Raw genomic sequence first — 13981 nt, 5'->3', positions numbered from 1 at the left:
ATGCATGTACCTGTTGTAACCCAAGACAAAAAATGAAAATAACACGCTGTAAGGAGTTTGATTTAGAATGCAAATCCTTCAGTTTGTCTGTCAATATTATACTGTTGTTAAAAAATTCAATTTTAGTGCGGTATTCTATTTGATTTAATGAATGTTAATTTTTTGTAAGGTAGATTTTTAAAATGGCGGACATCTATGCAAACCACAATGACTAATGTAGGAAGCATATCACATTGCATATGTGTTGTACAAAAACTATTATATTTCCATTGTACTATTGCGTTAGTATTTTATACAATCAAGTCAAGTTCTTATTATTCACAAATACGCTCATTTCAGAAACTTGGATGATAACAATTCACAAAAACACATTGGGAAATAAACCAGTATGGTATAATATAAATAAATATCTAAAATAGCTGTATATGGTATCAGGAATGTATCAGTAATATAACTCAGACTGTGGTATAATAACTGTTATATAGTAGATATTGAACATTAATTATTACACGATGTAAATGAATGAAATATCTCACTTACAGATGAATTTGTTTCCAGTGCTTCCCTTAGGATGTGATATAGAATACAGTAACTGTAACGTCACTAAATAATCTCTATATTTGTGTACCAGTAGAAATGGCAGTGTGTAACATATTTAAATACAGGTTTAATTTTTCCTTTCATCTTTACTCCTTTACAATGGCCTGTTAGTTGACAACTATACATATAAAGCCAAAATTAACAAGTTACTGAGGAGAAAACGCTGTATTTTGCTAGGATTGTGGCGCTTTGTCCCTAGGCGCACTCTTTTACTTTTTGTATACATATTATTCAAATTTGAAAAGTATTACTACACAGAATGTACACAGAAAACGATCGCCAGAATTCTAACATTCTCCGATTTCGCCGCGTCATCTGCACCGATTTTTAAACAACTCAAAATCCTTGACATCGTTAAGCTCCAACAATTCCTCCTCTCTAACTGTATGACCTTATCCATGGAAAACATCAGAATCTATGCTTATGTACAAATTAAACTATATCAATCACAATATCAACACTAGACAGAGAAATCTGGATATCGTCCATAGTTGTAAACCTGAAACGCCGTTGTTTCTTACATTATTTTCCAATTTTGTTAAGTAAGATTTTAAAAATGAAATAGTTTTTAATAATGATTAAAGTATTTGTTTAGTCTTTTATAAAATGCTATACTAGCATACACTGCTGATTGTGATTAGAAATATTAAAATACTGTGTATTGGAGTGTTAATGGTAAAACATTTTTACCCACATTATGCTTTGTTAAATAATAATTAGTTTTGATTAATCACTGCTCAGTGTCATCACTGATTGTGTGTAATCACTATCAACAAGATCTGTTGACATGATCAATATCCGCAACGCATGCATGTACCTGTTGTAACCCAAGACAAAAAATGAAAATAGCACGCTGTAAGGAGTTTGATTTAGAATGCAAATCCTTCAGTTTGTCTGTCAATATTATACTGTTGTTAAAAAATTCAATTTTAGTGCGGTATTCTATTTGATTTAATGAATGTTAATTTTAAGTAAGGTAGATTTTTAAAATGGGGGACATCTATGCAAACCACAATGACTAATGTAGGAAGCATATCACATTGCAAATGTGTTGTACAAAAACTATTATATTTCCATTGTACTATTGCGTTAGTATTTTATACAATCAAGTCAAGTTCTTATTATTCACAAATACGCTCATTTCAGAAACTTGGATGGTAACAATTCACAACAACACATTGGGAAATAAACCAGTATGGTATAATATAAATAAATATCTAAAATAGCTGTATATGGCATCAGGAATGTATCAGTAATATAACTCAGACTGTGGTATAATAACTGTTATATAGTAGATATTGAACATTAATTATTACACGATGTAAATGAATGAAATATCTCACTTACAGATGAATTTGTTTCCAGTGCTTCCCTTAGGATGTGATATAGAATACATTAACTGTAACGTCACTAAATAATCTCTATATTTGTGTACCAGTAGGAATGGCAGTGTGTAACATATTTAAATACAGGTTTAATTTTTCCTTTCATCTTTACTCATTTACAATGGCCAGTTAGTTGACAACTATACATATAAAGCCAAAATTAACAAGTTACTGAGGAGAAAACGCTGTATTTTGCTAGGGTTGTGGCGCTTTGTCCCTAGGCGCACTCTCTTACTTTTTGTATACATATTATTCAAATTTGAAAAGTATTACTACACAGAATCTAACTGTATGACCTTATCCATGGAAAACACCAGAATATATGCTTATGTACAAATTAAACTATATCAATCACAATATCAACACTAGACAGAGAAATCTGGATATCGTCCATAGTTGTAAACCTGAAACGCTGTTGTTTCTTACATTATTTTCCAATTTTGTTAAGTAAGATTTTAAAAATGAAATAGTTTTTAATAATGATTAAAGTATTTGTTTAGTCTTTTATAAAATGCTATACTAGCATACACTGCTGATTGTGATTAGAAATATTAAAATACTGTGTATTGGAGTGTTAATGGTAAAACATTTTTACCCACATTATGCTTTGTTAAATAATAATTAGTTTTGATTAATCACTGCTCAGTGTCATCACTGATTGTGTGTAATCACTATCAACAAGATCTGTTGACATGATCAATCTCCGCAACGCATGCATGTACCTGTTGTAACCCAAGACAAAAAATAAAAATAACACGCTGTAAGGAGTTTGATTTAGAATGCAAATCCTTCAGTTTGTCTGTCAATATTATACTGTTGTTAAAAAATTCAATTTTAGTGCGGTATTCTATTTGATTTAATGAATGTTAATTTTTTGTAAGGTAGATTTTTAAAATGGCGGACATCTATGCAAACCACAATGACTAATGTAGGAAGCATATCACATTGCATATGTGTTGTACAAAAACTATTATATTTCCATTGTACTATTGCGTTAGTATTTTATACAATCAAGTCAAGTTCTTATTATTCACAAATACGCTCATTTCAGAAACTTGGATGGTAACAATTCACAACAACACATTGGGAAATAAACCAGTATGGTATAATATAAATAAATATCTAAAATAGCTGTATATGGTATCAGGAATGTATCAGTAATATAACTCAGACTGTGGTATAATAACTGTTATATAGTAGATATTGAACAGTAATTATTACACGATGTAAATGAATGAAATATCTCACTCACTTACAGTTTCCGGTGCTTCCCTTAGGATGTGATATAGAATACAGTAACTCTAACGTCTCTAAATAATCTCTATATTTGTGTTCCAGTAGAAATGGCAGTGTGTAACATATTTAAATATAGGTTTAATTTTTCCTTTAATCTTTACTCATTTACAATGGCCAGTTAGTTGACAACTATACATATAAAGGAGGTCATATGAACAATTATATACTCATGATCATCGCACAAATTAACAATTTAGAAATTGTATTATATGTCAATATACATAGAAATTGCACTATATTAGTTTCCTAATTAAAAGGGTGATTGCATTTACCTCACTATCTTACTATTATTAGTAGTACATGTAACTTGTTCGTGTCGCAATTGAGACTGCTTACATAATGCATTTTAATTTATCTTTTAACGTCTGGTATTATTACGGTAGGAAGCGTGTACAGACTTGTAATAACCACAATAGACAGGTTGTTTTCAATGCCGAAAATAATTTCTTGCGGTGTTTCATAATAAATTAAAATAATATTCTTGATTAATGTCTACCTGATAACCATTTCTTATGTATTCCACAACACATGTGTGACAGTGCCATGGTACAGTTAGCACGACGTGTTCGTCGATCAGATTACATACCCACGGTAAACTATGGGATACTTTCACAGTGTTATTTGCATTGACAAATCTTGACAAAGTCTAGGGATCTACATCTATACACAATTCCACTTAGTGGGAAGTTTCCTTGAACTATATGTTCTAGGGATCCTCTAACTACCACAGTCTAAAATAATCCATGTCTACTTAAATTGTTAGTCCTGGTTTTAATGACACTGGATACTATAGACTGGGTAGTACTTTTACTTACTCCAGGGTAATGTCCGAGTCCGAGTACCCCTAAAAGAAAAGAATGCACAGATGGGTTCAGGTGGAAATAACAAGGTAATAAAGGATGTTTGGGTTATCTGGGAGGGGGCTTACTGTATATTTCAAATCTAGTATATTTCATAGTCCCCGCATTCTTCGAGGTAAGTATGTTCACTAATGCAGAAATAAAAATAATATAGTCAGTCAAGAACGTGTTGTGTATGCTAATATAATCCAGAAAGCATGGGGCTGTTAATATATTGTATTGCAAACGATACACATTTGAAAAGTCACTTGTTTAGCAAAGGCTGCGACATGGGGAAGACTTTACAATCTAGACCCTCTGAGATGCAATTTCCTGCATTTTGAGAGGCAAAATTTGATGACATACAAGGGGTTCAGCTTGGTTTGGGGGGCGTCATTATGAACCAATATTTGCCACTTTATTGAGGGAATGATGTCCTTGCTTATTTTTCTTAATCCTGAGTAAATGGTTAAGTTATTGGTATGAGTTGTGTCAATCATTCCAACTGACACAAAGCTCACCATGGATAACTGGCGATCTATCATTGCACTATTGTATAAGTTCTAAACCTGTTGTGCGATTTGTGTATTCAATGGGATAGACTGTGTTGCACCATGCGCGTACATGCGTGGAATGGAGGATGCTATAAACTGGCTCAATTTGATATAAAATTACAAACAATGTCAACTCTGACTGGCAGCCACTGACCATTCGTCAACCAGAACCACAACTGCGTTGCTTCTAAAAACAGCAGCGAAATGTGTTGTCGAACTGCTTCTTAACAACAGTGCCGAACTGTTAACTAATTTTGTATCTAGATGTAGGCGGGAAATATTGTGATTGTGTCGGTGGGCAGGGCATTATCTAGATATGAGTCTGAGAAAAAAATTAGATCATATGCTGTAGTTAATGAGGTATAAGGGTGAGTCACAAAGTACACTACCACCTAAAATTTCGTTGAATTTTCGTTTTGAAATACTTCCTAATGAATGTGTGATGCCATATTATACATCTTTCTCACATCGATAACGCCCTCTAGTGACAAAACGCTTCCGAGACTCCAATGGTCTACGGAGCCCGTTAAAAGCGTTGATATCGTTTTGGTCTGTAGCTGTCCGTCAATGAAGACTACTAGTATATTTTTTCAGATATTTTACTAAGTCTAAATGACAAACGATTATACAACCAAATACAGCTATGGATTGGTTTAACTAAATACTAGTACGTCAATTTGACGTCACAGAATCATTATAGGCATGGACATTTTATCTTGAATTTGTTGATATTGAACCCAGGTGTGTGATTTTGTAACATTCCCAGATTTCATGTTCCGTTGTATACTAGTATAATTTATACTATACAAACTTTACATAGACATCTTTAATATTAAGCCAATAGAACAATATTTGGAAGTGTACGGTTTAGTGTTTTCGCTTACTATGGTGTGAAATAATTGTGTTTACTGTTTCTTCACAAATCAAAGATATGTTCATTGGGACGCCAACTAAATGATTTAGATTATATACTAGTACTGTTGTTGCTCATGGTGGCAAATTTTGATACACATACTAGTTTTTATCTTTAGAGTAATACAAAATAAAATGGCTTCAATTTACCATTAACCCACGAAAAGTTGGAATAATTATTTGTTTTATTTGGCTGATTGATTGATTTTCACACCATTCATGTTTGTGAGGACATCATGGATAATATCAATTACAAACTACAGTAATTCGATCGGGTTGAGTTGTCTTTATGCACGCACAAAATACGTATGTAAGCAATACAAATATTTGACCACGCTAGGAGTAAACGTAGCGTTGTTTAGAAATACACACAGTAGTGCAGCTGGTGTTCTGAAACGCCACCAGTGTTATATGGGCCAAATCCAAAGACCTCATCCTCGTTAAAAGTGTCCTCATTGTCCCATTTAAACCACTCCTCGGAGTATGTCATGTTGGCAACTTGTTGACAGGACGCGGTACGTTTTATTAACGCAAATGGCTGGTCAGTTGGCAGATATATCGGTCTGTTCGCGCTGCCGTCTTCTCGGCAACAAAAGTAGATCAATGTGTTTCGGTCATAGACACCATCAGGCAAGGTACCCGTTAGGTTGTTATTCTGTGGCGTGTCATCTTCGTCGTCCCATGACACATAACCTCCAAAAAAATCTGTGAAGATCAAGTAAATTGTCGTCAGCTAATGCATATCAACAATAACAAATCACTTAAAGCGGAAAAGTCGTCACATGCGCATGCGTCAGATGACCAAATCGTGTCATTGTTTACAAACAGACGTCCACCCATGAGCTTTTGCGTTTTTAGCGTGTGTTGTTATCGTCGCTTGGGACTCAATTCCCACGCGTGCGCAGGTGACGACCCTCCCGATTTAAAACAACTCAATCTAAACAATATATACTAAATTAAACTCAATTAAATTAAAAAAATATCTTGGAAAGGAAATGTAGGTGTGTGGTATTGGATACTACTATATACTCTGAAATGATAACCTAATTCCAACTAAAGTCAAATTCACCATATCCAATCTTCCAACCTCGGAAAATTGAGTCAAAGGTGTTAGTTTTATTTTATTTATTCTACTCATATCGGTTTAGTTAATAGTTAAAAGAGGAACTAATAATCACTAATATGGTTATTTTTCATAAACTAAATTTGATTTCATTGGTCTTTTTTCACTTTCAAACATGTGTGATTGGTCGATCCTTCCTCCTGTGTCTATTTCTTAAACTAGTTACCAGCAGTCCTAACCCCTCAGGTTATGCGATTGCCTTGAGAAAATACAGATAGTTAATATTCACAGAATTTGTATTACATAACATGTAGATATAACAAAAAAATAGTACTCTGCTTTATAACTCTGAACTGTTGTAATATATCGGGTACAAGTATAATCTGATGTACGGCCAGGACCCTCTTTTCCCTCATCGTATGATAGTGTGTTACTTACTTGCTGGGCAGACACCTTTCCTGTATATGCAGTATTCACCTTCGCCCCAGCTCCAGTCATACTGTGTCGAAGTGGCCAGTGTTTTCATGCAGAAATTCTGTTGCATGTCATTTTGGAAATACGGTCCTTTCAAGTTGTACGGTGTGCTCCAATCATTTCCTGTGCCAGAGTTTTCTGTATCTTGAAATCGAGCACCAGTCTCCCATACAAAATCTGGTGCTAACGGGCAATCCGAGGTGGTATCCGGTATTCCGTACGAGCCTTCAGGCCATGTCAGCGGGGTCTGTACAATTGGATCTAAATACAACGACATGTTTGTGTGTTTGTCAGATTGCATGTATATCTACATCAACGTACAAGTGCCAATAACTAACTCGGTCTAGTATGAAATTACTCTTCATCTCGTGAAACAAGTTTAAATTCGATCGCATAGACACCTTTGTTATACTTATAAATTTTAACATTTTGGGGGAATAGATTAGACTTAGGTTTTTGTTTTCAACCGACTTTATACCGAATTTGGCGCTATTGTTATATTGCATAGCATAACGTGTCACTTTAATTCACCTTGCAATATTCTAATAACCATCAACTTATTATTTTTAAAATGCTTAAAATTCAGCGGGCTTACAATTATAGGATCAGATCACATACAATTCATACATTTGACGAAATTGTATTCTGCAAATATTTCATAAAGTAATGATTTTCCTAATAAGAATAACTTGTCGACTTTAAACGAACAACATGTTAAATTTGAACATGTTGTTTGTGAATAGTCAGTCAGTAATGAAAATTGATGTTAATGATGTTACGTTGTACTCGTGTAATTACATCACCGTTCTAAATCTGAATCAGTGCGATGACATTAAAACTTGGTCCTTAAACCCTGGACAAGGAATTAATCGAGCTGCATGTATTCTACTATTAAACTGGGTCCTTGCTGCCCACTTGGTTACAGATGGAACAGATTTGGGGACGGAAAATCTCCCAAGATTTGTAATGGGGTGGCTACCGTAACGTATAGACATATGATGGTTTATCCGGACCTGTCCCTAGGTGATTGTTATACCAATGCGCTCCCTAGGCCTGTGATTGTTATACCAATGCACTCTCTAGGTCTTTGATTATTATACTTGTGCGCTCCCTGTGACTGTGATTGTTATACCGGTGCGCTCCCTAGGTCTGTGATTGTTATACCTGTGAGCTCCCTAGACCTTTTACTTACTTGATGATGACTCCAATCCTTTATAATTCGCATAATTCTGGAGAGCGGTTTCGATGAATGCTCGTCGATTTGGCATATCTACTAAATCTTCCAGTTCACAAAACCCGTCGACCACGTAGTTGCAAAATCTCCTCCAATAAGTCAGATCAGCGGCCTCAGCCACCGTGATCAATACTAAGCCAATTGGCTCGGTGAGGGCATCACCGCCACCGGTTTCAAACACTCCTTTCTCAGATCCAAATTCAGTTGTGCTGTCAGAATTGGCGACGAAATCATGCATATCAACAATGAGTGATTCCGGCCATGACAGGTATGGACCACCTTGTTGTATACTGCTGGGACTCTGGCGGAGAATATATTAAGCAGCATAAATAAACACGGCTCTTAACACTAACGAAAGTGGCATGAGGGATAGAAACGAATAGTGAATGACAGATAGCATTTTGCCTATCATTTTAGCAGTTTGCTAGTAGTAATGGTTCGGTTGTCTGGCTTGCTGTATTACCTAACATCACAATTATAGTTTACAGTATATAAAACTGTTGTACAACAAAGAAAACACTGTTATTCTTCTCGTACCCTAACATATAAGATAACCGTTTTTCATATAAACATATAATGACAGACACTGACACTCATTCGAAATTCGTATGTCTTAAAACAGGCGTCACGTCAACAAAAGTTCAAATTAAGAGAATTACTGTAAAATACTTTATTTTCGCCGCTTGGAATTAATTTTCGCTATTTTCACTCTAGGAATTATTTAGTGGAAATAAAATCTAGCGAATATACCCTTTTTCCTATATTTTACATTAAACTTGTTAAAAATCAGTGAAAATAAATTTCATACGAAACACTCAAAATTTCAGCTAATATAAAGTATTTTACAGTAGTTGTTGTTGTTGTTGGGGGGGGGTTATGTTGACCTTGCGCACGACTTTGAAATGAAGCAGCCAGTGTATAAGTCGCAAACACCACTGGATACCAGAACACCCCTCTGTCTCGTGTTGTTACCTTTACTTATGGTAACCTTACAAGAAATATTTCTACATGGATGGAATTACAAAAAATTGCATTATAAAATGTAAATTTAATATATATGGTGGTCTGAAAAAGTGTGTGTATTGCAGTTCTCTGACAACATTTCAATTTGAAAGTTCGTTATACATATCACTTATGTAAAGGAAAGGACATAAATAGAAATTGCATACTTGGTGTTGTGGGTAAGAGAATAAATAAATAAGTTAACAAGTTATATTTACTATAGTATATAGGTCTAGTTTCTTGAACAATACAAGACAGACTACGTACCTCGCCGGCTGCATAGGCAACAAAATCTGGGCATTCGTCTTTATGTCTTTTTGTCACTCGTGAACCATACGTTACCTCCACTACTACGTGCTGTAATGCAAATTATACAATGACAAATAATGTTTAACTAATAACATAAAGCTGAACACAAGAGTTAGATTTGATCGATAGTCTGCATGACTGCATATGTACAACACTCTCACACTCCCCGCTTTAAATTAAGTTTCAACATCCAAGTTAAATTGTCACAGACGCCACGCTGCTCGTAAACCAACAACGCGTTGTATGCGTTGCATGGGACCAATATACCGAACACGACGGACACGCACGGCGCGGCGCAGCGACTGTGGCATGTAGAAGTGCTGCTACAGATAAACCACATTATTGGTGATCTATAGAGAACTCCTTTAGAGAAACTCACCGTTCCCCACGTGTCTATGAAATCCATATATTCTTCCTCGTTATATGTCGGTGACAATGCGCACACAGCAGCGGCAAAACCCGTTGATACAGGATATTGTTTTGCATCAGCTTCTTCAGTTTTGTACCTGGCATAACCGCAGTATGTCTTCTGTCTTTCATCAAAATACACGTGACCTTGGACGTTGGAGGATTGATCCACCTCCACATAACCTTAATAAATATTCAAAGAAAATGTTATCACGTGACTGTCAGACAACATGGCCCTGTTGCTTCTCGAATCCCGCTCAAATGTGGCTGTGATTGTTTCTAAATTCAAGTTAATTCAAAATTCAAATCAAACTGTCAAGGCCGCTCTGGTAAAAGTTGGTAACAAAACGGGTGTTATCAATTACAACTTTGCTAGCGGTAAAGCACTTGCGTGACCTCGGAATGAAGTAGATAAGTGTAAGCAATGTGGAGTAAATAAACAACTATTTATTGTGTTGTAATCAAACCAATGTCGGCCCTGTGAATAGCGTGTTTTGTCGCTAGGAGCGCATAGGAATGGTTTATTAGGCAAAAAAAAAATTGTTTTGTTGCCCTCAGCGACCGACCGAAAAATATTAAATATCGGGTCGCGTTTTTTTTTTTTTTTTTTAATAGGCCCAAATATTAAAAACTTACCATTTTAAACAGTAAAAAAGTGTTTCCTCTAAAATTAAGGATTCCGGACCGTTGTTTGATCCCCAGAGTCCCCGTAAGTGGCGACTTTGAACCTCGAGTTGATCTGTATTTGTCTGACATGTTCCGAATACTATGAAGTCCATATACCTTGGCTATTTAGGATACTCTTAGTTTTCGACTTGAATGAAACATAAGTATTGTTTGGCCTTATTCACACTGAATTCTCATAATTCTGAATAATATTTTAAGAAATATTGTGTAAAACCACCAAAATCATAAAAACATCAACGTTTTTTGACACTCAGTTATTATTATTACACAGTAAAGAAATATGGACAATTATCACACTGCTTTACTTCACTGGATCACCATCATCTAAGAAATAAACGCGTATATGTGTTGCGTTACGTAACAACCTACTTAGTTATACCCTCGCAATGGTGAGCAAATGTTGGGATAAAAAGGATGGCACTACATCTAATCATTTACACATCCGACATCATTGGTTTCTCACATTGGTTTCGCCTGCTATATCTAACTGATCAACCAGTCACGTGATCACTGAGTTCAAAACTGATAATTCTCCCAATTACAAAATTGTCATTTTCTTAAAGACGTAAAAAAAAGAAAATACGCCCTCTTACCGTCACTTTGCACATACTCGTAACCAACCAAAAATACCAACGTATCTGTGTGTAATCATTAGAATATCATTATTATTACCAATAGTCAAGTGTTGTTTTCTGAGAACATGGAAAATCTCTCAGGGCAATATGTATCAACAGCCAAATCACATCTCCGGTATTCTCTATGAGATGTTTCGAAAATCCAAGACCGGCGGATATCTACTTTTAAAACATTGATTTATTTTAGGCAAACCAGAAACCTAGAAAGGCTTAGAACAAGTTTCTTTTTAGTCCTTTCAAAAATTTTCTACGTGAGAATAAAACTTTTACAAAAGGTATGACGATACACAACCGTGACTCAAGAAAATTAACAACGGACGGATTTTGTATTAGGTACACTGATATTAACAACATACATGAACCAATTGATTTAGCTTAAGTCGTCGGATACCACCACCACCCTTTAAATGTATTAATTAAACTTTTCCGGTTTTCACTAAAATTGCCACTCGAATACATGAGATGGGACAGACTTGCAGTCTTTATTTTCAATCGCAAAGCCACATAACAGCGAAAAGATAATGCTGTATTTATTTTTTTATTTAAAGATGTGAGTTGACTCACCGTTCCGTGCGACAAACTCGTTCAATATATTCTGGTAACTGAGTGTTCCCCAGAATATATCTTTATGGAATGAATCCGTGCAGTTGCCAGGGTAATATACCTCCGCTTGATCGGGAATGAAGGGATCAAGTGTATAGGTAAGCTCAAATATTTGTTTGTTGCCCAGTAAGCCAGGATCTAATCCTCCGTTCAAAAAAAGTGAACCTAAATAAATAAATAAATTTTCAATTAAACACAAACACAAATATATATAAAACAACAACAACAGATGGGCGATCAAGAAATCCACATAAATAATGATAATAACCGTGTACAGTACCTTCAGGGTTACCTTGGACAAGATTATAACCTACACCTAAATAGTTGGTAGCAGGGGGTAACTGCGCCCTCGCGTGGCATAACAGCGAGATCAGAGCTAGACAGAATAACATTCTGAAAATATATACACATAACATTACTAACACAAGTTGATGACAAAATGTTTACTTAAATTTAATTAATTCACGACACAGCTTTGAAGATGTTTACTTATACAGTTTGGTTATATATGTAAGCTCAGTAGTGAGCCATTTTGTAATCGATTTCAAAGTGACGCACACCACTACAGACCGATTCGGAAAGGGCATTCATCAAGAACTTGTGATTACAGAGATAGGAAACAGCAGTATTATGTAATCCTGTACTACTGCTTCCAACACATTTCTACCAGAGCAACACACAAACATGTATAATGAAAAATAGAGAAAGGTTACTTAGTTACTTACGCGAAGTGAAATTAACCTTGGGTTCGGCAACGTTTTATTGATGGTCTTGGTTCCACCTGAGTCGTCACACGGTCTCCCTACTTTTGTTCTCTTTCATCTATGTTTAATGACGTCATTCCGGTGCCTTGTCATAATTGGACGATGGTTGTCGTTATCACTACGACCACTCCTTTTCATATCGGGCAGCTAGTTGTTACTGTACGTCGTGTATGTTGGAATTCATGCTTACAACGACTTGAACTACGTAAATCACATGTGATTGATTCATATGCAAATAAGCCAATTATGTATGCACATTTGAAGAGCGCGCGTGGTATGTACGTCAATCTCATTTCGTTCTGTGTCATAACCGAAAGTGTGTTTCCATGTAATATACATATTGCTAGAATTGTTGGTTCTGCCGACAACGTTGCCTTTTTATTCTGTTTAAATAAAACTTGACATCGCAGGAGACCATTAAATAGGTCGCTAATGTCAAAATCGGCCAGCTGTGTGATGCATGTTATTTTACATGTTATCTGTACTACAATTTGTACATGTCGTGTACACATGTGTAACATTTGACAAGACAACAAAGTCACTCGTTTTACTCACATGGGTCGGACATGCATAATTGATACGATAGCAATTACACGATAATTCAACACACTACACCACACCCTTACAACATCGCTATCGGCTAAAAAATCATCTGACAATCTGATGCAAGACAGAGAGCGATTACATCTTTATAATAGAAATAAGTGCATCGTAAAGTTCATATGTAAAGATCCTCAGGCCGTCGTTGCAATGCGCCGTGTTCGAAATAGGTATTTTGCGACTTGTATACAACACGTGTAAAAAATAATTGTTCATTTACACGAAATTCGAACACGTGATGTGAGGTGATTCCGGTGTCTTTATCATGGTACATGCCATAACGTGAACGCCGACTGACAAGCGAAAAATTAAAAGCAATTGATATTAATAGTTATTTTCTTACGGTAAAACACAGTTACATAAAACACAACTAGAACTGTCATATATAGATATTAGTAACAATAATACATGCAACATGCATAACATCATCATCATCATCATCATCATCATCTAAATGAGATTATCAATATAATTACATATTAACAAAATAGAGATTATCAAAATACAGTCAATGCTGCTAATGCTGCTAAATGTCATTTTACTGTTAAGTGAAGATAATTATGCTCCATTATAAGAAGGCTGCCAATCTAAATACTAATATTTAGGTTCGAGATCA

The 13981-nt window shown here is 35.3% G+C and overlaps 1 protein-coding gene across 1 annotated transcript; it reads right to left on the bottom strand.

Annotated features, from left to right (window-relative positions):
* Positions 1-5852: 5852 nt before the first annotated feature.
* On the bottom strand, positions 5853-12842 carry LOC102809047 (uncharacterized). Its single transcript, XM_085497540.1, has 9 exons — positions 12808-12842; positions 12282-12394; positions 11963-12166; positions 11357-11401; positions 10048-10259; positions 9627-9716; positions 8316-8658; positions 7088-7384; positions 5853-6291 (listed from the first exon to the last, which is right to left on the bottom strand). The coding sequence occupies exons 1-9, from the start codon at positions 12840-12842 to the stop codon at positions 5945-5947; spliced, it is 1686 nt and encodes a 561-aa protein (XP_085353666.1). The 3' UTR covers positions 5853-5944.
* Positions 12843-13981: the final 1139 nt, after the last annotated feature.

The sequence above is a fragment of the Saccoglossus kowalevskii genome, chromosome 1, assembly GCF_978046115.1.
Source record: "Saccoglossus kowalevskii chromosome 1, keSacKowa6.1, whole genome shotgun sequence".
NCBI lineage: Eukaryota > Metazoa > Hemichordata > Enteropneusta > Harrimaniidae > Saccoglossus > Saccoglossus kowalevskii.
This window is presented reverse-complemented; position numbering and strand designations above follow the sequence as displayed.